This window comes from Ornithorhynchus anatinus, chromosome 7 (assembly GCF_004115215.2).
Source record: "Ornithorhynchus anatinus isolate Pmale09 chromosome 7, mOrnAna1.pri.v4, whole genome shotgun sequence".
Taxonomy (NCBI): domain Eukaryota; kingdom Metazoa; phylum Chordata; class Mammalia; order Monotremata; family Ornithorhynchidae; genus Ornithorhynchus; species Ornithorhynchus anatinus.
The window spans coordinates 539347-562559 of NC_041734.1; the positions used below are offsets into that span (position 1 = coordinate 539347).

The window sequence follows — 23213 nt, forward strand, 5'->3', positions numbered from 1 at the left end:
TCGGTGCCCACCTCCCAGAGCTTCCGCCCCTCCAAATGGGAAATGTCACACCGATCATGTCCTTCTCCTCCTCCTCCTGCATCTCCTCCTTCAGTGAATCAATCAGTGGTATTTATTGAGAGCTTACCTACAGAGCCTCCACACTTACTGAGCACCTTCTGCTTGAAGTTAGCCGTACCGGGCCCCCGTTGGTGGATCCTGGAAGCCGCAATAGAAACGAGAGACGGCTCCTACCCTCCCTTCCCTGCCCTAGAGTAACTGATTAAAAATGCCAATAATAGTGGTAGATACAAGACAATCAGGCCGGGCACAGTCTCCGTCCCCTCACAGTCGGAGGGGAAGGAGTCCCAGTCTTACAATCTGGCACTTTATTACAGTGCCTGGCACACAGTAAGTGCTTAACAAATGCCATAAAAAAAAAAGCAAGTACATAAATGCTGTGAGGTCAGGGTGGAGTGAATATCAACTTCTTAAAGAATATCTATCCAAGGGTATAGGTGACACATCGACGAAACCCATCTGCCCTCTGGTGGCTAACCCGGAGAATAATAATGATAATAATAATAAATAATAATAATAATTGTATTTCTTAAACACTTACTATGGGACACGTGGGACGACCCGATAACCCCGTATCTCCCCCAGCGCTTAGAACCGTGTTCTGCACGTAGTGCTTAACAAATACCAACATTATCATTATTATTATTATGTGCCAAGCACTGTTCTAAGCGCTGGAGTAGATACAGGTTGTCCCATGTGGGACTCACAGTCAACACGGGGAGACTACAGACTACATCCCCCACCGAAGAGGGGCTTGAGGAGTGAAGGCTGAGGCGGGCTCTGGGTCAGCTTCCCTCTGCCACTGTGAGGCGATGGCCGGGGGCTGGCTGTGTGACCTCGGGCGGTTCACTTCACTTCTCTGGGCCTCAGTTACCTCATCTGTAAAATGGGGATCAAGAAGCTGAGCCCCACATGGGACAGGGACTGTGTCCAACCTGATTAGCTTGTATTTACAACAGCGCTCAGAACGGTGCTTGGGACATAGTAAGCGCTTAACAAATACCGCAGTAATTATTATTATCGTCCCCGTGCCAGGTGGCATCAGGGCTTCCCCCCCCCTCGGCCTCCCTACACCCCCACGGGTGCGGCCCGGGGCGATCCGGTTCGTGCCTCTGTATTTACAGGGTGCCGAGGGGCGGGAGAGGGACGACAACAGAACAGGCCAGACCGTTGTCAGTTCACAGAACCCCAATTCTTTATTGACCACAGCTTGCTCACAATGACAGACAGGGAGATCGCACGCACGGGGAGTCGAGAATGCAGGCAGCAACCGCCGGGAAGCAGGAGGCGGGGGACAGGAGGCGGGTTTGAAACTGCGACGGCTTTTGGGAGCGGGAGGTGGGGGGGTCTCGGGGAGTCGGCCCCGGCCTCGGGAGCGGGGAGCCCCACACCGGCCGGCCCGCCGAGGGCAGGTCGGCCTGTGCCGGCTCCGGGCCCCGGGGAGGAGCGAATGGGCGGAATGGGGCCGAGTGTAGGGGGGACCAGGCAGATGGCCACGTGGGCCCCCGGCACGCAGGGGGAACCTCTCCGCCCGGACGGCCGGCCCCGCGCGGGAGAGTGGCTCGTGGCCAGGTGGGGCCCGAGAGGTCAGCCGGGCGTCCGGCAGGGTCTCCGGGTCAGCGCTCGGCTTCTCCCAGGCTCGAGGACCTGTAGCCGCCCTGAGCGTCGGGGGGCACGGCGAGCCGGCGGCGGGTACAGGGGCAAGCGGGCCGGGTCGGGGGAAGGCGGCCGGCCCTCAGGCGGCACGGTCGTCCCGAGAGCCCTCGGCCCCGTGTCCGGGGAGACCTACGTGTACGGGGACCGCCCCCATCCATCGATCTCAAAGCCCACCGGGTGGCCGGGCCGCCCCCGGCCGGCGTTTCCCCAGGGCCTCGCCATTTGGCCGGCGGCACGGGGACGGGGCGGGCGACGGCGGGCCGGACCCGGAGAGGGACGGGGCGGGGGCAGAGGGGCGCACATCGAAGCCCGGGCCGGGACACATCAGTTATGAAATAACTTGCATAATGCAATACTTGTATTTTTTAACAAAAATGTAAGTATTTACAAAATAAGATCCAAGGTGTTTGGGTGTGTTTCTGTTTAAACATCAAGCAAACCATTCTGCAAAGAGACCGCATCGTTTTAATTGGCGTTTCTGTTTTCTATAATGAGTTCTCGTCTGTTTCGAAACCGCGCCGTACGTTTCCCACCCCCGAGAGCCATCCCGCGGCAGGACCCGAGGCAGCCCCGGCGGGGAGGGGGGTAGGGGTGGCGGGGGTGGGGGTGAGGGGAGAAGAGACAGCCCCCCCCCGCAACAACCGGCCTCCGCCCCACCTCCGCCCGGGAGCTCTCAGCCCGACAGCTCCACCTGCAGCTCCTTGTTCCGGCGGACCTCGGCGGCGTGCCTCTCCTGCAACACACCGTGTAAGGCCCCGAGCCGTCACCGGACCCATCTAACCTTGGACACTGCCCCGGACGCTTCCCTGCCTGCCCCAGCCCTGCCCGCTTTGTCGACTGCTCCGGACCCTATCCTGCCCCGACCGCTTCCCTGCCTGCTCCGGCCACTGCCTGCCCTGGCCACTGCCCCGGCCCCGCCTACCCCAGCCCTTTCCTGACCCAGCCTTGCCCGCGTGGCTCCTTAGAAGCAAGAGGGAGAAAGAAAAACCCGGAGGCTGGTGAGTGCGAGGGGTCAGCGGGGTGCTGGCGGCCTACGCCTAACAGGCTACCTTTTTGGGAAAAGAGGCAGCTTGGCACAGAGGAGCCAATCGCTAGCCAGACTCTCAGGAATGGACTTTGGTGTCATTTCCTTTTCTCCCTCTCCCCTCTGCAGCACCCTGATTTGCTCCCTCCATTCACTCCCGTCCTCTGCCCCAGAGCACCTCCGTCCGTATCCGTCATTTATTTATTTATGCTAATGTCTGTATCCCCCTCTAGACTGCAAGTTTATTGCGGGCGGGGAATATGTCCGTTTATTATTATGTTGTCCTTTCCCAAGTGCTTAGTACGGCGCTCCGCACGTGGGAAGCGCTCGATAAATACGGTCGATCGATTGGTTAACCGATCGGTCTGGGGTGGGTGTGTACGCGTGCTTACGTTTACGCACGGCAGCGCTTCCTAGCCGGAGCTGTGGGCGGCAAGGACCGCCGGAGCAGGTCAGCGCCTGGATGGATGGCGTACTGGCTGGCGTCGGCTGGCGTTCCCACCGGTCCCCCCGCGCCCCCCGCGCCCCTCGCCGCGTCCCCCCGGCTCCCAGCGCCCCAGCCCGGACGGCGGTCGGTTACCTTCTCCTGAAGGCGCTCGATCAGGGCGGCGAGGTTGGCTTCGCGGTTCTCCTTGATCTGCTCCATTTTCAGGATGAGCTTCTCCTCCGCCATCTTGCTGAAGTTGCTGTTCTCCTCCAGAGCCTTCTGGAGCACCTCCCTCTCGTGCTCCCTCTTCCCCGCCAGCTGCTTGAGGACCTGGGCCTCCTGCGTCTGCGGAGGGGCACGCCGCGCTCAGCCGGGACCCCACCGCCCGGAGGGCCCGCCCCGCCACCCGGTGGATCTCCGAACGGGACGGGTAACCGCGGGCAAAGAGCTCCTCTCCGGCCCGGCTGCTGCTGTCAGTCCGAGGCCTGGCCGCCGGGGTTTCTTCATCTATCTCACCACCGACCCCTCACTCACATCCTGCCTCCGGCCTGGAACCCTTTCCCTCTTCGTATCTGACAGACCGCCAGTCTCCCCAGCTTCTAAGTCTCATTAAAGGCACTTCTCCTCCGAGGCCTGCTCCGACTGAGCCCTCCTTTCCTCTTCTCCCAACCCCTTTTGCGTCACCCTTGCGCTTGGATTTGCATCTCTTATCCACCCCGCTCCAGCCCTACGGCACTTATGCTCGTGTCCGTAATAATGATTGATGAATATTAATTTATATTAATGTCTCTCCCCCCCGCCCTAGATTGGAAGCTCCTGATAGGCGGGGAACACGTCTACCAACTGTGTTAGATTACAGTCTCCCCAGCGCCGTGCTCTGCGCACAGTAGGCGCTCAATAAATACGGCGGATCGATTTTCAGGAATGGGAGCTCGGCCCCTCGGCCCGCCGCCGGATTGGTTTAGGAGTCCCCCACCCTGCCGGTCGGGATTGGAGGGGACTACTCTGTCCTCCAGGAGGCCACCTGCGATTGGCTCCCCTCCCTGAGTGGTAGCCGCGAGAGAGGGTTGTGGAGCCATCAGGCTAACTCCGCAGCGGTAAGGACGACGGCCCAGAGGAGGCCGAGGCCGGGAGGCTGTGCCGGGGCCGGGGCGGAGTCTCTCCGGGGAATCGCTGCCCCTCGGCCTGGGGTGCAGGTCTCCCCACGGGTGGAGCCTCCGGCCCCCCCGAGATGTTCTCTTTGGAATGGGGACCGACCTCGGCCGCAGCGGAGGTCACTCCCGCGTGGCCTTTGTCACGGACTCCCGGTCCAGCTCGGCAGAGCTGGCCTGAAAGGAGAAATCAGAGGAAGGAAGAGGGAGATGGTACCTTTCTCCTTTCCTCTGCAGCCTCCAGCTTCTTCTGGATCTCCTCCAGGGACAGATCCTTCTTCTTCGGGGAAGCCAAAGTCCGCGGCGCTTCCGAGACCGGAGAGGGCGGCTTTAAGATGAGCTCGAAGGCCTGGCCGGAGGCTCGCTTGTTGATCTGTTTCACTTCCATGTCTGGGGAAATGAAGGGTTAAGGAAGCTGCGCCACTGTCGGCGACTGGAGGAGATGTGGGAACCGGGCCAGGTGAGCTACGGCCATGCCAATCGATGCCGGGGCGAGGTGGCGAGCCTCCTCCACCGCCCCCCCCCCCCCCCGGGAACGTTCATGGCGCTTGGCGGGGGAGGCCTGGGGACTCAAGGGGTCCCAGGGGGAAGGGGGAAGGGGCAGTCCGAGTGAAGGGAAAGCTCCCCGTCCCCGTTTCCCGGCCACACTCGGGGCATATCTGTCTTGGCACTCGTGCCATTGTACGGGCCACGTCTTCTGCTGGACTGAGCCGCTCACGTTCAGGAGGGAGTGTGGAGTGTGATGGCGGTGGAGGCGGTGGCGGCTCCGTCTAACTGGCGGAATCTCCAGTAGGCCCTTGACCGGTCTGCCTGCTAGCCACTGGCCGGAGACCCAGGCCCTTTCGGGGGAGGGGTCTGCACCCAGCAAGGCCTGCACCTCCACCCTCCCCTGCCCGGAGCGGGGGGGGGGGGGTCCCCAGAGATGGCCCCCAAGGGGAGGCCACGAGATTCAACCCTAGACGAATGAAGTTGGTTTAATTGTGGTGGGGCCGTCCGGCTGGTGATCATCTGTGCCCAGGAGCAGCGGGATGGAGAGGGAGGTGTCCCAGCCCCCGACAGGCAGGGAGCTGACTGGCTCAAAAGGGGAGGAGCTGTTGGTGAGAAGAGTGGGCTCTCAACTGAGGCTCACGTTTCGTTGTCGGTGGGATGTCTTGATTCTGTTTATTGCTATTGTTTTTGTCTGTCCGTCTCCCCCGATTAGACCGTAAGCCCGTCAGAGGGCAGGGACTGTCTCCATCTGTTACCGATTTGTCCATTCCAAGCGCTTAGTCCAGTGCTCCGCACATAGTAAGCGCTCAATAAAGACTATTGAATGAATGAATGAATAATTTGAGCGGGAGGGGAGGGAGCTTGAGAAGCAGAAATGCTTCTGTACACGGGGGTTTCAACCCTTGACCACTCCCGGGCTGGAAACGCTGGATCTAGAGGTTCTGCTACCTGGGCGGGAGAGGTAAGGGACCCCTCAGAGCCTGGAACCTGGAGCAGCTATCTCAACTTCCCTCAGCCACTTCTTGGCCAATCGGGTGGCAGGGCGACTATCCAGCCACAATCAATCTGCTCGTCTCCCTTCTCCTCAATCATCCAGGTACGGCACAGGGCTCCATCATCCCTGTGGGTCCCTGGCTTGCCTTTAGGGTCCAGATGGCCAGGTCCCTGCGGGCCGGGGACTCCAGCATTTCACCTCGGGGGTGGGGAGAACCTCCACGTGGGAGGAATCCAAGAGGAGGTGGTTTGGAAAAAGCTTTTCCCACTCGTATCTGCTGTCTCGCAAGGTCAGGGAGCGGGACCCGTCAAGCCGAGGCCAATGTTTCGGGCCTAATTTCCGGGTGCCGCTGGAGCGAGCAACCTACAGAGACCGCCGGCATTTCGGACAGACGGCCTGCACGGCGGATCCACACCGAGGAGGGAGCGGGGCGGGGGCCGGGGGGCGGGGGGGCATCCCAACCGGGTCGCTCACCATCGTATGTGCCGAGGTTCATGTTGCGCGGCTCAGGGTAGAAGCACGAGCAGATCAGGGAGAGCACAGACAGCTCCTTCATCTTCTCCTTGTAGGCTGCAATGACGGGGGTGGTCCGTGAGCTCGGAGCAGGGCGAAGGGCTCCTTGGACCCCCTGGGTCTCCTCTCCTGCCCTCCCACCTTACCGTCCACCCCCAGCGGCCCCCAGGCGGGCCCGACTGCTCTGCCACCGCTTCACTCACACCTCTGAGTCCTGGACTGGACAGACTCACATAAAGCTCCCGAACCGGGAGGCAGGAAGATCCGTGTTTGCTCCAGAGTGCGCAGGGAAACGGTACCGAAGCCCTGGCCGTTTGGACCGTACAGCTCCGTTAGACACGTCAGAGCCCTGGGCCAGCTAACTAGGGAGATGCCACACTTCCTCTCGCCACCCTCCACACCATCGCCATCAGCCCGGCCTGGTTGCCTGTTGATGATGACGATGGTATTTGTTAAGTGCTCACTCTGTGTTAGGTGCCATTTTAGGTTCTGGGGAAGATACAAGCGAATTGGGTTGGATATAGTCCCAGTCCCACATAGGGCTCAGTCTTCATCCCCATTTTACAGATGAGGTGACTGAGGCAGAGAGAAGTGAAGCGACTTGCTTCACTCAGGTCCTGTCTGGGGAACTGCCACGTGGGACCCGCCTTTAAGGAGGCTTGTAGAATGTGTGATCGTTATCATCATCACTGAGCACTTTCAGGGTGCAGAGCCCCGGACTGATCGGGCCCCGATCCATCACTGCCCCGGGAGCTGGGGAGTAAGCAATAAAACTAAAAAGAGGAGTCTGTCTGGAGTCTGTAAGCTCCTCGAGGGCTGGGTCTGTGTCTGCCGACTCTACTGTATTATCCTCTCCCTGGCGCTTAGTACCACGCTCTGCGTACACGGTAAGCACTCGATAAATGCCACTGATTTTCCGATAAAGGATCTCTAACTGTGAGGAGTTTACAATCTAATAGAGGAGCTTCCGCCGACGAGATACTTAACATCTTGGTCAGAGCCATCTGTACATGTAGAATCATTTGAGCTTCTGTGGTGAAGTTGAAAGAAGCCCAGAAAGAATCACCAAGGATTTTGGGGAAGCAGCGCGGCTCAATGGAAAGAGCCTGGGCTTCGGAGTCAGAGGTCATGGGTTCGACTCCCGGCTCTGCCACTCGTCAGCTGTGTGACTGTGGGCGAGTCACTTCACTTCTCTGTGCCTCAGTTACCTCATCTGTAAAATGGGGATTAACTGTGAGCCTCAGGTGGGACGGCCTGATCGCCCTGTATGTCCCCCAGCACTTAGAACAGTGCCCTGCACATAGTAAGCGCTTAATAAATACCAACATTATTACATGCTTCAAGTCTCCTTAAAGACAGGTCCCACGTGGCAGTTCCCCAGACATGACCTGAGGAAATGAGCTTCAGTTACTGCAAGAGAGATATAAGTCAGACACTAGAAAACGTTTTCTGGTTGAGGCCTACTCCTGCCCTAAGGCGGGAGGCTGGCCAGGATGATCGAGGGGTGCCTTGCAAAATTCTCTCGCCAGGGAGGTGCTTTTCACGGGCGAAATCTCGGTGGGATGGTCCTGGCTACCCCACTACAGCTTCAAAACCCCAGGGTCTGGAGGGCTGCCCTGGATTCAGACCCGGAGCTAAGCGAGAGCGCGTCCAGATGTTCCCTGAGGAAAAATATGGCTTGCAAAGTCCTTCCCCCTGTGTGAGAGGAACCAATTGGAACCAAGCGGCTGAATGCAGCCTTTTGTCACAGCCACAAGATCGGCTTCCATCAACGGGGGTCGCGTGGAAATTCCCCCCGGGATGAGGCCTCCCAGCATCCTCCTGGAGGGGTGGGGGGCGGCCGGGCCAGGACTGCTGGGGTCTCCGCCTCGGGCCTGAGCGCCGGCGGCTGTCGGATAGTCAGTCGGTCAGTCAGTCGCAACGTGTTGGGAGCTTACTGTGTGCAGAGCACTGTACTGAGCGCTTGGGAGAGTACAACAGAATAATAAAAAGATAAATTCCCCGTCCTCAACGAGCTTACGGTCTAGAGGAGGAGACAGATATTAATTACAAATAAATAAATTACAGTCCAACCGGCTGTCAGGGAGGGCCGGAGATCCCTTTGCTACCGCCATCCTCTGGAAACAACAGGGAATGGGGAGAGGGAAGTGATCCTCGATGATGGGGATTAATAATAATAATAATAATAATAATAATAATAATGATTGTTGTAGTTGTTAAGAGCTTATTGTGTGCCAGGCACCGTACTAAGCGCTGGGGTGGATGCCAGCAAATCAGTTTGGACACAGACCCCGTCCCATGTGGGGCTCACAGTCTCCATCTCCATTTTCCAGAAGAGGTAACGGAGGCCCAGAGAAGTGAAGTGACTTGCCCAAGGTCACACAGCAGACAAGAGGTGGAGCCAGGATTTGAACCCATGACCTTCTGACTCTCAGGCTCCATGCTCAGGGAGCAGACCTCAAGGAGAGGGCCGGTCCAACCCACACCTGGTAAGTAGCTGCCTCCACTGGACAGTAAGCCGTGTCGTCATTTTTTATCGAGAAGTAGCTTGGCTTAGTGGCAAGAGCACGGGCTTGGGAGTCAGAGCTTCATGGGTTCTAATCCCAGCTCCGCCGCTTATCAGCTTTGGGCAAGTCACTTCACTTCTCTGTGCCTCAGTTACCTCATCTGTAAAATGGGGATGGAGACTGTGAGCCCACCGTGGAATAACCTGTTGTATCTACCCCAGCGCTTAGAACAGTGCTTGGCACATAGTAAGCGCTTAACGAATAGCGACGTTATTATTATTATTATTGCTTGTGCCCAGTCACCCGGTACAGTGCCCTGCCCCCGGTATTAATAATCATAATGGTGGTATTGGTTAAGCGATTACTGTGTGACGGGCACTGTGTTAAGCGCTGGGATGGATACAAGCAAATGCAGTGGGACATAGTCCCTGTCCCACACTGGGCTCCCAGTATCAATCCCCAATTTCCAGATGAGGGAACCGAGGCCCAGAGAAGGGGGGTATTTGTTAAGCGCTTACTATGTGCGAAGCACTGTTGTAAGCGCTGGGGGGGGGGATCCAATACGATCAGGTTGTCCCACGTGGGGCTCACAGTTTTAATCCCCATTTTCCAGATGAGGGAACCGAGGCCCAGAGAAGGGAAGTGACCCGCCCCAGGTCACCCAGCGGACGAGCGGCGGAGCCGGGATTAGCCCCCACCATCTTCTGAGTCCCAAGGCCGGGCTCTGGCCACCGGGCCACGTCTGCCTCTAAAGCGCTTTGGTGCCTGAGGCCGAATTGTCCATTCCGAGCGCCTCGTCCAGTGCTCTGCACCTAGTAAGCGCTCACTAAATACGATCGAATGAATGAACGAGGCATGAGACTGGAGACTTTCAGGCCAGCATTCCTGCAGGGGGCGCTGCCTACACATTTGTGAGTGAAAAGGATGCTGGGAATGCAATAGCTCCAAAAGCCCTGCCGCTCCCCTTGCCGGTGGGCACAAAGAAGCAAACCTCCAGCCGGTCCCCAAACCCAACCTCATCTCCTCTTGGCTCTAAGACCCTCAGGGCTCCAAACCTCTCCTCTTCCCCACCCCGTTTCTCCTTCCCTCTTCAGCTCTTCGTTGGCACTTAGATACCAAAAGTGCTCCGCACGCGGTAGGTGCCCGGCGTAGAGCTCTGCATGGCACTGGTGCCCGGCGCGGTGCTCTGTGCACCGTAGTCGTTCAGGCCAGCACTGTTTCCAGCCTAATTAACTTTAATAATAATAACGATGATGGTATTTCTCAAGCGCTTACTATGTGCCGACCACTGTTCTAAGCACTGGGGTGGACAGAAGGTAATCGGGTCGTCTCACTTGGGGCTCACGGTCTTAATCCCCATTTTACAGATGAGGTAACCGAGGCACAGGGAAGCGAAGTGGTTCGGCAGACCAGCGGCAGAGCCGGGATCAGAACCCTCGTCCCCTGACTCCGGAGCCCAGTCTCTTTCCGTTAAGCCGCACCGCTCTGTCTACCCCGGTGCTTCTAGTATTGCGCTAGTATCTAGTAGTAACAAATACCATTAAAAAAAATACCACTCTCCACACAGTAGGTGCCCAACACAGTGCTCTACCCTTAATAAGTGTACTAGATTCTTAATAAATTCTGCTTGCACGTAGGTGCCCGGGGAAACCGGTGATGCTGAACCGCGAGAGAAGCACCGCCCCGGCGGGACCGCGGAGGGGCCGACGTCGGACGAAGACTGTGGGGCGGATGGACCGACGCCTTCCTGGAAGTGCTGCCCTCCGAGTCCGTCCCGGCCCGTGGGGCAGGCACGCCCCTGCCCGCGAGCAGAGAAGTGACCGGCCGCCTCCCGGCCTCAAAGGTCCGGGGGTCCCCGGAGGGGGAGGGGTGGTCGGCAAAACTCTGCTCCCAACCCGCGGCCTCTCCCACGCAGGCCGGGGGGTGGGAGTCAACTGTGGCGAGGACGCCGTAGCCGACCGGTCACCGGACCCCTGCCCTGGCAGGAGAGGACCGGCAGGGGATGAGAGAGGGCAAGCGGCGCCCCGAAAACCACCGGCGCTCTCACTGGCTCCCCTCCACGGGGACACGGGCCAGAAGTCATCAAGAGACTCCGTCGTGCCACTCGGGTCCGCTCCCCGCTCCATCGCGTCTTTTATTTTACGGTACGTCCTTCTCCTGTACCTTTACCGTACGTGCCCTCGGGCATCCAGTACAGCACTCCGCACACTGAGGAGACCCAATACCACGCCCTGCCCACAGCAGGTGTCCAGTGCAACATGCCGCACACAGGGGAGACACCCAGGCCGGGCTGGTGGCGATCGTGTGGATGGTGGGTGGTTAAGAGCGACCGTAGAGGGACCCCAGTGAGCAGGTGCGGGGCCCCGTCGCATCCGACAGAGCTCTGTGGCCCGAATGGCCAGGGCTTGGTTCTCGGCCAGAAAACCGTGCGACGGCACTTGGTCGGGGAGCTGTCACCGGTCTCTGGCCAGAGAGCCGAAAACCGGCCCCCGGGCAGCCGGCCGAGACCCGGTCCCTCGTCGGGGAGCCGGACCCCGGTTCCTGATCGGTCGGCCGTGCCCGGATCCCCGCTCGGCGAGCGGGGGCCTGATTCTTAGCCAGCGACTCGTGCGGTGGTCCCCGGTCGGTGAGCCGGGCTCTGGTTCCCGGTCAGCGACCCGGACTCTTTCAGTGAGGTAGGCACCGGGTTCCGGGTCAGCGAGCTGTCACCGGTTTCTGGTCAGTGCGGCGGGCCCTGGCCTCTGGTCAGTGGACCGTCGTGAGTCCCTCTAGACCGTAAGCTCGTTGCGGGCAGGGCCCGTGTCTGTTTAATGTTACGGTGCAGTCTCCCAAGCGCTTAGTACAGTGCTCCGCACGCGGTAGGCGCTCGAGAAATACGATTGAATGAACGAGTGAAATGAGCTCCCGGTCAGGGAACCGCGCTGGGTCTCTCTCAATCAGGAAAGCTCCGGTCGGCGAGCCGGGCACCGGCCGCCGATCAGCGAGCTGTCGCCGGTCAGCGGGCCGGACCCCGGTCCCCGGTCGGGGAACCGGGCGCTGGTCCCGGGCAGCGGGCCGGGGCCCCAGACCCCGATCGGGGAGCTGCCGCCGGCCTCCGGTCAGGGAGCCGGGCAGCGCCGGGAGCCGGAGCCGCAGGAAGAGCCGGCCACGCCCACCCGGCCCCTTTGTCTTCTCCCCGGGCCCGGAGCAGAGCCACCTTCTCGGCTGTCCCTTCCTCTTGTCCGCACCCTCATCTGGGTCACGCCTTTAAAGGGAAAGCGGGGAGCTGGTGGGGGCGGGGGGCCGAGGGGGTTGGATCTGGGGGACCGGCCAGAGCCTAAAATGGCCACCAGGCCACCCGGGCAGGGATCTGCAAGGGGTTTCTGGGCTGGCCGACGGCCAACCGGCGCCAAGAGCCCAGGATGCCCTCCCTTCCCGTGGGCTGGGAGGCCGCCTCCCCGGGACCTCTTCATTTCCCTCATCTGCAAAATGAGGATTCCAGACCTGCGCTCTCTCCTGTTTAAAATGTGAGCCCCACGTGGGGCCTGATCATCTCGTACCTACCCCACATCTTAGCACGGTCCTTGGCACATAATAACCTCTCGACGGATACCCTTATTATTATAATCATTATCATATTATCCCCATCCCCACCCCCGCCATCGTTACCATCACAGGACTCTGCGTACCGTAGGCGTTCCACAAACGCCATCCACTAATCCACTAATCGATCACTTAACTGATCCCGTCCGTCCTCTAAGGTTCGCGTCCGTGAGACCGGACCGTCGAGCCCGGAAGGACCCTCTCTCTGCCTCGAGTTAGCGGCCGTGTTAATACCGCGCTTCCTCTGTGCCGGCTCCTTGTGCCAGCTACAGGACGGTCAGTTTGGACCCGGTCTCTGACCCGCAAAGGGGCTCCTGGTCTAAGAGGGAAGCTCATCCCTGTTTTACCGCCGAGGAAGCCGAGGCCCGGAGAGGTTCGGCGTCTTGCCCGAGGCCACACAGCAGGCAGGTGGCGGAGCCGGGACTGGAACCCCGGTCCCCCGACCCTTCACCCTAGCGCCTCCAACCTTCGGCTTCGCCCCGCCGCCTCCCTCCCGGGCCGGAGGCTGCCGTCGACCCAGCAGGTGCGACGGTGACGAGGACGAGGAGGGCGACGGGGAAGACGTGTCCCCACCCCTCCCGCTCTAGGCTCCTCCTCCCCCCGCCGGGAATTCCATTTTGGTCGGACATCAACGCTTCCCCTCTGGGCCGGTCCCCGGGTTTCGGTCAGCAGAGGGGAGGGTCTTTTCCGGAAACAAAGGAACCACGCTTCTCCAGACGGTATGCCCCACGGCTCATCGACGCCCAAGCGCCTCCCAGAGAAAACGCGACGAGGGCGCGGCCGGCGGGGCTCCGACGGGCCCAGCCCGCCCAACGCGTCCACCCCCGGAGCCCGTGCCCACCGCGGAGACTCCCCCGGGCCCCGGCCCCGGCCCCGCTACAGCAGGGTCACCGCCGAGCGCCCCCCACCCCACCCCGGAGGGGACTCCGAGCCCAGGAACGCGGCCCCCCCCCCCGTAGCAGCGGGCCCGGGACGGGGCTCCGCTCCGAGCCCGCCGCCCACACGGGCCCGGAGGGCCCCCGTCCCCAGACCCACCCGCCCCCTCCCTCCGCAGGAGGGGACGTCAGGAACGTGCCCGTCTCTCTCTGGCCGGGCACCTCGCCCACAGTGGCCGGCTCCCTCGACTTCCGGCCCCCCAGATCCTCCCGGAAGATGAATCAGACTCCGAGCCGGGGGGGTGGGGGGGGGAAGGGGCGACCTTGAGGGGTCGTCCGGTCCGGCCCCCCGCCCGCGGGCCGACAACCGAGGAGGCGTTCTTTTCTTTCCTTGGCGGGGTCCCGGAGACGGCGGCAGTCACCCGACCCGGCGCCCGTCACCCCGGCGGCCAGGAAGTCCCGCCAGGCGGCCGGTTCCCCTCGAGCCGGCTTCCTCCTCTCGGGGCGTCCCCGGTCCGCTCTCCCCCGAAACGCCCCGCAGAGACCGGGTGGCCGGAAGCCTCTCCTCCTCGGCCTTGGCCTCTCGGGGCTTCGGGCCTCCCCGCCGGTCCCTCTGACCTTCGCCCCCGGGGCCCGCTCTCCACCTTGCGGTCATCTCCGCGGCTCGTCCCCGGGGCCTCCTCCGGCGCGGCCCTCGCGCCTCCGCTCCCGACCGGCTCGCGGCGCGGGGACCCCGGCCGGACGCGGGACGGCACGGGCCGGACCGGCCGGACCGGCCGCCGCCCGCCTCGGCCGGGCGGGGGGCTCCCCGTCCCCACCCCGTTGACGGCGGGGCCGCGCCGCCGACCGGGCTCGGGGTCAACCCTGACGCCCCGGACCGTCGTCCGCGGGGGGATTTGCACGGCCGGGTCCCCGAAGGAGGGTCTCGGGACCCCCGAGTGCCGCAGAGGGCGGGGGGCCGGGAGGAGAGGGGCGGATCCGCTGCAGAGACGGGGGGGGGGGGGGGCGGGGGGGGAGGATGGGAGGAGGGGGCGGGCGGGGCGCGGCCCCCGCACCTCCAGCCGCCCGCCCCCTCAGACTCGAAGCCCCGGGGGCAGGGGGACCGGCTCTCATCCCATCGTCTCGCCCCTCGCCCAGCGGGCGGAGCGGCGCTTTGGCACCTCAGGAGCACCGCGGGCATCATCGGCGGGGCTATTGTTGCGCGGGGCGGGGTCGGGCTCTCGGGTCGTGGGAGATGGGTGGGGAGGGGCCTCCGGGCGTCCGGACCCTCGGACCCTCCCTCTCGACCCCCGGGCGGCCGGGGGAGGGGCCGGGGGGGTGGGGGGGCGGGGAAGGGGCAGAACCGAGGCTTTCATCGGATCCGGGGACGGTGAGGATAAAGACTAAACCCCCCCGCCCCCCGCCGCAGGGCTCTCCGGGGGACAAACCCCCGGGCGGTGGGGCGGCGGAGGGGGGGGAGGGGGTCCCGGGTCCTGCGGTTCGGACCCTCAGAATGGTCCCTGAGCCAACGGAGGGTCCGAGGAGGAGCCGCGCCCTGCGGGGGGGGGGGGGGGGAGGAGGGGCCCCCCGCCCCCTCTCTCCCCTCCCCCCACCCAGGGCGGGGCGGGCCGGGCCTCGGGCTTTCTCCTGGCCTCCGTTTCGGGGCGGAGACGGGGGTCCCGGGGCGGGGTCTCCCGGGGGCGGGGGTGGGCGCGGACCGGCGGGGGGGGAGGGGAGCCGGGGGTGCGGCCCCCGCATTGGGCGGGCCCGCTTCGGCTCCGCAGGACCCGCCCCGCCCCCCGCCGCCCCCCGCCGGGCCTCCGACACAAAGACATCCAGGGCGGGGCCGCCCGACGCCCCCACCCCAAAACAAAGGAGCCCCTTCCCCCAGCCCCGCGGACCCTGCTTTCCAGGCTAAAAGGCCCCCCGCCCCACCTCCGACAGCCTGACGGAGCCCGCCTCGCCCTGGCGCGACCCCACCCCATCCCACCCCACCCCACCCCACCCCGCTCGGGGCAAACCCGACCGCCGGACCTCAGGCCAGAGCCGGAACCTGGCCGGGGGCGGGGGGCGGCGATGGGGAGATGGAGGGTCCCTCCCCGCGCCCCCCCGGCCCGCCCCGGCCCCCGCCCCGCGCTCACCCATCGCCGTCTTAGCCATGCCTGACGGGGCTGGACCGGGCTGGACCGGGCAAGAGCGGGCGGGTTTGGGCCGGGTCGGGTCGGGTCCGATCCGGTCCTGCTGCTGCGACGGCGAGCGGGTTGTGAGCGAGTGTCCGTCCGGGGCTGCGCTGTGCCGTGCGGTGCGGTGCGGTGCTGTGCGGTGCGGCGCAGTCGGAGCGGGAGGAGGAGGAGGAGGAGGAGGAGAAAGAGGAGGAGGGGCAGGGGGAGGGGGCGGGGCGGTCCCCTCGGATTGGCTCAGCGGCCGGCCATCCGCCCCTCCTCCCCTTCCCCTCCCCCCTCCCCCGCCCCGGCCCTTCATGCGGACCCCCGGGGGGCTCCGGCCCCCCCCCAGCCTGCAGCCGGAAACGCAAATGCCCCCGCCCGGGAAGCTACCCCCCTTCGGGGGGTCCCCGTGCTACGGTCCTGGGGGAGGGGGGGGGGCGCGGCGCGGGGGTCCAGCCCGGACACAATCAGGGAAAAGGACCTGCGGGGACTGGGGGGGGGAAGGGAGGGAGGGGGCCAGCCCCGGACACGGTCCGGGAGGAGGACCGGCCGGGGGGAGGGGGGAAGGGGATCCAGACTGGACACGGTCCGAGAGAAGGAGGGGCGCGGGGGGGGGGGGGGTCAGGGGAGGGGAATTCAGCCTGGACACAGTCCGGGAGAAGGTCGTGGGGTGGGAAAAAGGGGTCCAGCCTGGACACGGTCCGGGAGAAGGAGGGGCCGGGGGTTGGGAAGAGCGGGGTCCGGCCCCGGATCCGGTCCGCGGGGAGGGCTGGGGGCGGGGGAAGGGTCCGGCCCGGGGTGGGTCCAGGCCGGACCCTGTCCGTGGGGAGGGCCGGGGGGCCGGGGGGCGGGGGTGGCACGGGCCGGGCTCCCGCAGCCAGCAGACGGAGGCCGGACCGCGCCCGAGGCCCGCACGGGCTTGCGGACGGGCCCGGGCCCGGCGGGCGGCAGGCGCACGTTGGGTGGCAAACACGGCGGGTCACACGCAGATGAGCGGGGGGACGGGGGTCCACCGGCGGGGCCCGGACGGGGCTCCACCAGGGGCCGGCGGCGCCTCGGACCCCTCAACCGAGGACGGAGCCCGTCGCCCGGGGCCCAAGCCGGGGGGACGTGGGGGACGAGGGGGGGACGGGGGGGGGGTGGGGGCGGGGGTCCCGAGGTCCCCGAGCCAGGGAAGCTTCGGAGGCGGACGGACTTCCAGAGGCCTAGGATGGAGAAACAAGAATCCCCAAATCCCATCTTCGCTCCCCGTCTTCCCCCCCCACCCCCTCCCCCCACCCCTTCTCCACCATTTCCCAGGGCTGCCGGTCGGGTAAAGCAGCCTCCTCCTCCTCCTCCTCCTCGTCTCCGTCCTCCTCCTCTTCTCTTCCTCCTCTCTTCCTCCTCCCCGCCCCCCTCCTCTTCCTTCTCCTCCTCTTCTTTCCTCCTCCTCCCTCCTCCTCCTCCCTCCTCCTTCTCCCTCCTCGTCCCCCCTCGACCTCGGCCCCGGGCCGGCTGCTCCCCGGGCGTTTCCTTCGGGGGTCGGGGCCGGTCTGCGGGCGGAGGAGCGGGAGGAGCGGGAGGAGCGGGAGGAGCGGGAGGAGCGGGAGGAGCGGGAGGAGCGGGAGGAGCGGGAGGAGCGGGAGCTCTCCGCGGTTCTGAAAGCGGCCTCCGTCGTCCTCCCGGGCCCTCCCGACCGGCCCCTCTCAGACCTCCGTGGTCCTCCCGGCCCCCCCCCCCCGACCGGCCTCCCTGAGGCCTCCGGGACCACCCGACCCCACCGCCCCTCTTCTCTGCGGCTGCCGGGGGAGAAGAAAGACAGATCCCCCTCCTCGCCGCCCGGTTGGGAGGCGGGGGGCATTTAGGACGGGGGCAGGACGGGGTTGGGGTCGGGCCGGGCAGGCGGAGGGTGGTGTCCAGCCTGGGGGGGGGGGGGGCGGCCCGTTGTTCACTCGAGGAAGGGTTAGCCCTCCCCCGCGCTCAGAGGAAGCTTTTCCAGCCCGCGGTGGGACACTTTCAAGTTCCACCCTCCCCGGGCCCCGATCTCCAGGAAACCCGAGGGTCGGGGGTGGGGGTGGGGGGATCACTCCCACCTCCTCCCAACAGGGAGGGAGAGAGGTGGTGGGTAAAAGAGCGTTAAAATCTTTGAGGTCGGCGGTGGGCTTTGCTCTACGCCGGCGCTCAGCGCGGCGCTCGACACAAGGTGAGCCTGAATAAATGCCATCGGCATTAGGAGGGGGCGGGGGGAGACCGTGGCTTTGGGGTGACCGGGCTAGTTCTCTACTCCGTGGGCTTCGGTTTACCCATCCGCCGAAGGGGAAGAATGCTATCTGCCACCTCCGTGGCGGCGGCGGGCGGGGACGGTCCATACGCGAGCGAGAGCGACGGCCCCACGGCGCCGCCGTTTCCGGAGCCCGACCCCGACCGGGGCGTCTGGGCGCCTGGAGGAATCGTACGCCGGTCGGCCTTCTGGATCGCTCACCCTCGTGGTTGAGGACGGACCGTCCCGCACCCCCGACTGTCCCTCGGTGACCCAGCGTGGCCGAACCGACACTCTCGGCTCTCCCCTCTTGGTTCCTGCCTCTCCCCCGGCGACCCAGCACGGATCGTCCGACCCTTCTGACCCTCCCCTCGCCGTCCCCGACTCTCCCTCCGACGATTCGGCTCGGATCATCCGACGACCCCGACCCTCCCCGCTCCATCCAGGGAGGAGCGTGTCCTAGTGGAAAGAGCAGGGGCCTGGGAGTCGGAGGATGGGAGTTCCGATTCTGGCTCTGCCCCTTGCCTTGGGCAAGTCGCTTGACTTCTCTTCGCCTCGGTCGCCTCGTCTGTACGGTGGTTGGGTTGCATCTACCCCGGTGCTCGGCACGGCGGCCGGCACACGGTAAAGCGGCTCTTAAATGCCATCGGACATCTCTGATTCTCTCCAGTGGTGGATACTCACCCAAGCATTTGTCCAAACTCCTCTCAGACCCGCTGCTGTTTCTGTTGTTCGGCTTCCTAACCTTCTCCCTCCTTCTCCTCTTTCTCCCGCTCTTCCTTCTTCATTTTGCAGATCAGCTGGGGATGACCGAGTCACTGAAAGATTAAAGGAAACTTTGAAAGATCAAAGTGTGGGTCAGGGTACAGCCTGGAATCCTGCTGTCCTGACCCCACGTTCTGTCCGCCTTGCCCTCTCTGTTCCGTGAATTAATGAGCGGTGACCTTCCACCCTTTTAAAACCTTATAATAACCAAGTTTTAGAATCTTATAATAGTAGTATTATTCACCGAGTGACCGCTCTGTGAAGCACACTGCGCTAAGTGTTCGGAAAAGAACGACACGAGGAGACTCATTTTTACACATAAAGAGCTTACACGTTAAGTTCGGTGACTTGCCCAAGGTCACACAGCAGACAAGTGGAGGAAATGGGATCAGAACCCAAGTCCTCTGATGCCCAGGATCCGGGTACTTTCCACTAGGCCGCACTGCTTCTTCTCGGGGGAGAGGATGGGATCGGTGCCATCCTTCCTTTGGATCCTGCCACAGTGAGCGACTGTCGTGGGTTTCACCGTCCTCGGTTACTCTATAGACAATTGTTTCAGAAATCAGAGAGGGTTTAGTCCATTTCCATCTCCTTTCCTGGAGTCCTTCTTGGACATCAAGGGGACCGTTTGGAAATTGGTAATTAAGAGGACCGGGCCTGGAGCAAACTCTCTGAATTACATTCCCCAACCCTGAAGCGGGAAGGGGGGGGGGGGGGTCGTCAATAATTGAGGGTTTCTGGAAGTTAACTCTTTCCCATCAGAGGAAGGTCCACAAGGCCCGATGGAAGATTTAATAACCGGGGATAGCCGACGGCCTTACATTTCTTAAGGGGCCTTGAAAACAAAAGGCTTTTGGTTACCTCTAGTAACTCGTATTCCTCCGTGGAAAAATGTCGCTTTGCAGGTATGGTGCCCATAACCCGAGTCTTTCCAGGACTTTGGAGCCGGGGTGATTTCCAGAATGGCCCGGGAGCTCCTCCTGCAGTGTCTCCTCTTTCTGCGGTTTTCTGGGGCCCCGGGGGGGGGGGATGATGACAGCCATTTTGTGAGGCCATTAGTGCTTTGCTCTGAGCCTTGTCTGAGCCACAAATGGAAGAGTTCTGCCAGCTCTGCTGGAGTGCTGGGGGTTGATGCCCCAGTGCCCCAGCTGTGGGAGCAGTGGAGGCTGGTACCCCCCAGGACCCTAAGAAAGACCTGATCCTGACTCTCCCCCGGTGACCCAGCACGGACCATCCCAAACCCCTGACTCTCCCCTCTCCATCCCCGACTCTCCCCGAGCCGGCCTGGCAGCTATGGGCAGAGGCCGGGGCTGGGAGCCGGGAGATCTGGGTTCTTAATCCCTGCTCTGGCGCTGGCCCGCTGGGTGACCCCGGGCGTGTCACTTACTGGGGACGGGGAGGGACGGGGGGAAATGGAGAAAGGGGAAAGGGAAGGGAAGGACACTGTAGCGGGGCCGCGTCCGGATCTTTCTCCGAGCTGCGGGGGCTGGGGGCCGGCGGCCTCGGCGGGGCCCGGCGTCCAGCCCGGTGGGGCCGGGGGAGCCCGGTTGGACGTGGGCCCCGGAGGGAAGTTCGGCCAGACCCTCTGGCCACAGTTACCTCCCAGGGGAGAGGCACGGTCGGGGAGGGAGGGGGACTGCTAGGGAAATAGCCAGCCGGCGTCCGGGCCGAGGGAAACCGGCCGTCAGATCTGGGTGCGGATTGACCGCCCTCCCTGACCGACAGCCCCCCGCACCCGCCTTGACGGCCCCCTGCCCATCTGCCTCCCGCCCCCCATCCCCCAGATCCCAACCAGGCCCACGACAGCAACAACAGCCGCTTACCTTGGCGTCATCCTTGACTCCTCTCTCCCGTTCAACCCACGTATTCAATCCACCACTGAATCCTGTCGGTGCCACCTTCGCAACGTCACTAAAATCCGCTCTCTCCTTTCCAACCAAAGTGTTACCACATTAATACAGTCACACGCTCTACCCCGCCTGGATCACAGCATCAGCTTCCTTGCTGACCTACCCGCCTCCTTTCTCTCCCCACTCCGGTCTATCCTTCACTCTGCTGTCCGGATCATTTTTCTACAGAAATGCTCAGGGTATGTTTCTCCACTCCTCAAGAGACTCCAACGACTGCCCATCCACCTCCGCATCAAAACAAAAACTCCTCACCGTTGGCTTTGAAGCAGTCAATCGCCTTGCCTCCCCCTCCTCCCTCACCTCGCTACTCTTCTACTACAACCCAGCCCTTACACTTCACTCCTCTAATGCCAACCTTCTCACTGTGCCTCGGTCTCCCTCGTCTCACCACCCACCCCTGGCCGATGTCCTGCCTCCGGCTCGCGATGCCCTCGGTCCTCAAATCCAACAGCAATTACCCTCCCCCACTTCGAAACCTTATTTCGGGCCCATCTCCTCCAAGAGGCCTTCCCTTTCCTCTTCTCCCACTCCCTTCTGCGTCACTCTGACTTGCTCCCTTTGTTCATCCCCCCTCCCGGCCCCACAGCATTTACGCTCAGATGTCGCTTTGCAGGTATGGTGCCCATAACCCGAGTCTTTCCAGGACTTTGGAGCCGGGGTGATTTCCAGAATGGCCCGGGAGCTGGGGGGGGGGGGGGGGTACAAGGTAATCAGGTTGTCCCGCGTGAGGCTCACAGTCTTCATCCCCCTTTTACAGATGAAGGAACTGAGGCACAGAGAAGTCAGGTGACTTGTCCACAGTCACCCAGCTGACAAGTGGCAGAGCAGGGATTCGAACCCATGACCTCTGACTCCCAAGCCCAGGCTCTTTCCACCGAGCCACGCCGTAAACTCACTGTGGGCAGGGAATGTCTCCATTTATTGTTCTACTGTACTCTCCCAAGCCCTTAGTACAGCGCTCTGCAAACACTAAGCACTCAATAAAAATGACTGAAGGAACGAACTCTCTGCTGGGTGACCTTGGGTAAGTCACTTACCTTCTCCGTGCCTCAGTTCCCTCATCTGCAAAAAATGGAGGTCGAGACTGTAAGCCCCGGGGGGGGGGACGGGGACTCCGGCTAACCTGAATCACTTGTATCTACCCCAGGGCTTCGAACAGTGCCTGGCACAGATGAGCACTTAACAGATACCATTAGAAACCAAACCGAACAAAAAGAATAGCGATGATATCTACGTAGCCCTCAGCCTGCGTGAAGCACTGCGGAGCCTGGGGGAGAAATCACACGCTCTGAGCGGCACAGGGCCTGCCCCGCAAGGGGCTCACAGTCTCCAGTGGCAAGGAGAGCAGGATTCTGATCCTCAGCCCCTTTTATAGGCGAGGAAACTGAGACCTCCGAGGGGTTAAGCGATTTACCCGAGGTCACACAGCAAGGCAGGGTAGGGGTAGACCGGGCCGTCCCTCAGTGGACTCCGCCCATAGTGGAAGTTGCTCGTGAGCAGGGAACGTTTCTCCTGTTTGGGCTTGTGATCTGGGGACTCGCCCAAGCACTCGGTACAGGGCGCGGCCCCCAGTGGGCGCTCAGTACATAGTCTTCGCGTTGCTTCTACGGCTGCTGCCGCTCCCGCAACCGGGGAGTATTTCGCCGAGGCCCAAGGCCAGGGAGGGGCCAGGGAGGCTGGAAGGGGTCGGGAGGGGGAGGGTGGAGGGGCCGGGGTTGGGTGGGATCCAGCAGGGGCCCGGAAGGATTGGGGGGGTGGGGGCCAGAGAAGTAGTGTGGCCTGGTGGATAGAGCACAGGCCTTGGAGTTAAGAGGACCCTGGGCTCTGATCCCAATTCCCCCATTTGTGTGCCGCGTGACCTCGGACGAGTCACTTGGTTTCTCTGGGCCTCAGTTACCTCATCTGTAAAATGGGGATGAAGACCGGGAGGGTTTACGCCTGGACCCCAATCCCCGCCCAGTGCCCAGCGGGAGTTCGGAGGAGCGGAAAGGCTGGGGGTGGACGGAGGCGCGGACAGAGGTGGGGGTGTCGGCAGATGCGTCCCTTCCCCCCCCCCCCCCCCCGAGGCCTCCGCCCCGTCCCTAAGAAGAAGAATGATAATTGCGGTATTCGTGAAGTGCTTACTATGTCAGAGGTCATGGGTTCGAATCCCCACTCTGCCCCTTGTCAGCTGTGTGACTGGGGGCGAGTCACTTCGCTTCTCTGCGCCTCAGTTCCCTCATCTGTAAAATGGGGGTGAAGACTGTGAGCCCCAAGTGGGACAATCTCATTCCCCTGTATCTCCCCCAGCGCTTAGAACGGTGCTCTGCACGTAGTAGGCGCTTAACCAATACCAACATTATTATTGTTACTCTGTCCAGGCACCGTACTAAGCTCCGGGGTGGATACGAGCCAACTGGGGTTGGACACGGTCCCGGTCCCACACGGGGCTCACAGTCTCAATCGCCATTTTTCAGATGAGGTAACCGAGGCCCAGAGAAACGAAGCGACTTGCCCAGGGTCAAAGAGCAGACAAGCGGCAGAGTCAGGATTAGAACCCATAAACCCCCGGGCCCGTGCTCTCTCCACTGTGCCAGGCTTCTTCTCACAGTGACTGGTCAGGGCTGCTGGCCGGGTGGGCAGCCCAGGGGGGCCACGGAGGAGAAGGGGAGACCAGAGGGAAGCACCCCTGGCTGGAGTGGGGGCCTAAGGGTCTGGGGGGGGTCCAGGCGTCCCTGAATCCGACACCGGACGGCCTGGGCCTGAGAACTGCTTATCTACAAGTAGCCGGAGAGGTTCGGAAGCGTATTTCCTCGGAAACATTTGGTAACGGTTAGTTTGGGCCGTCTTCCCACGCCACAGAAACCTCCAGCGGTTGCCCGTTCCTCCCCATCGAGC

General features: G+C 62.8%; 1 protein-coding gene across 2 annotated transcripts; it reads right to left on the reverse strand.

The window, feature by feature from the left end:
• Nucleotides 1-1233: 1233 nt before the first annotated feature.
• On the reverse strand, nucleotides 1234-18370 carry STMN2 (stathmin 2). Of its 2 annotated transcripts, none has more exons than XM_039912682.1 (5): nucleotides 18346-18370; nucleotides 6276-6371; nucleotides 4536-4708; nucleotides 3321-3512; nucleotides 1234-2449 (listed from the first exon to the last, which is right to left on the reverse strand). In XM_039912682.1, exons 2-5 carry the CDS (start codon nucleotides 6355-6357, stop codon nucleotides 2390-2392), a joined length of 507 nt encoding a protein of 168 aa, XP_039768616.1. In that variant the 5' UTR covers nucleotides 6358-6371; nucleotides 18346-18370; the 3' UTR covers nucleotides 1234-2389. The 2 variants fall into 2 exon arrangements, with proteins under 2 accessions (XP_039768616.1, XP_028925801.1); XM_029069968.2 differs by lacking the exon at nucleotides 18346-18370 and adding an exon at nucleotides 15399-15597.
• Between the last annotated feature and the right edge of the window lie 4843 nt (nucleotides 18371-23213).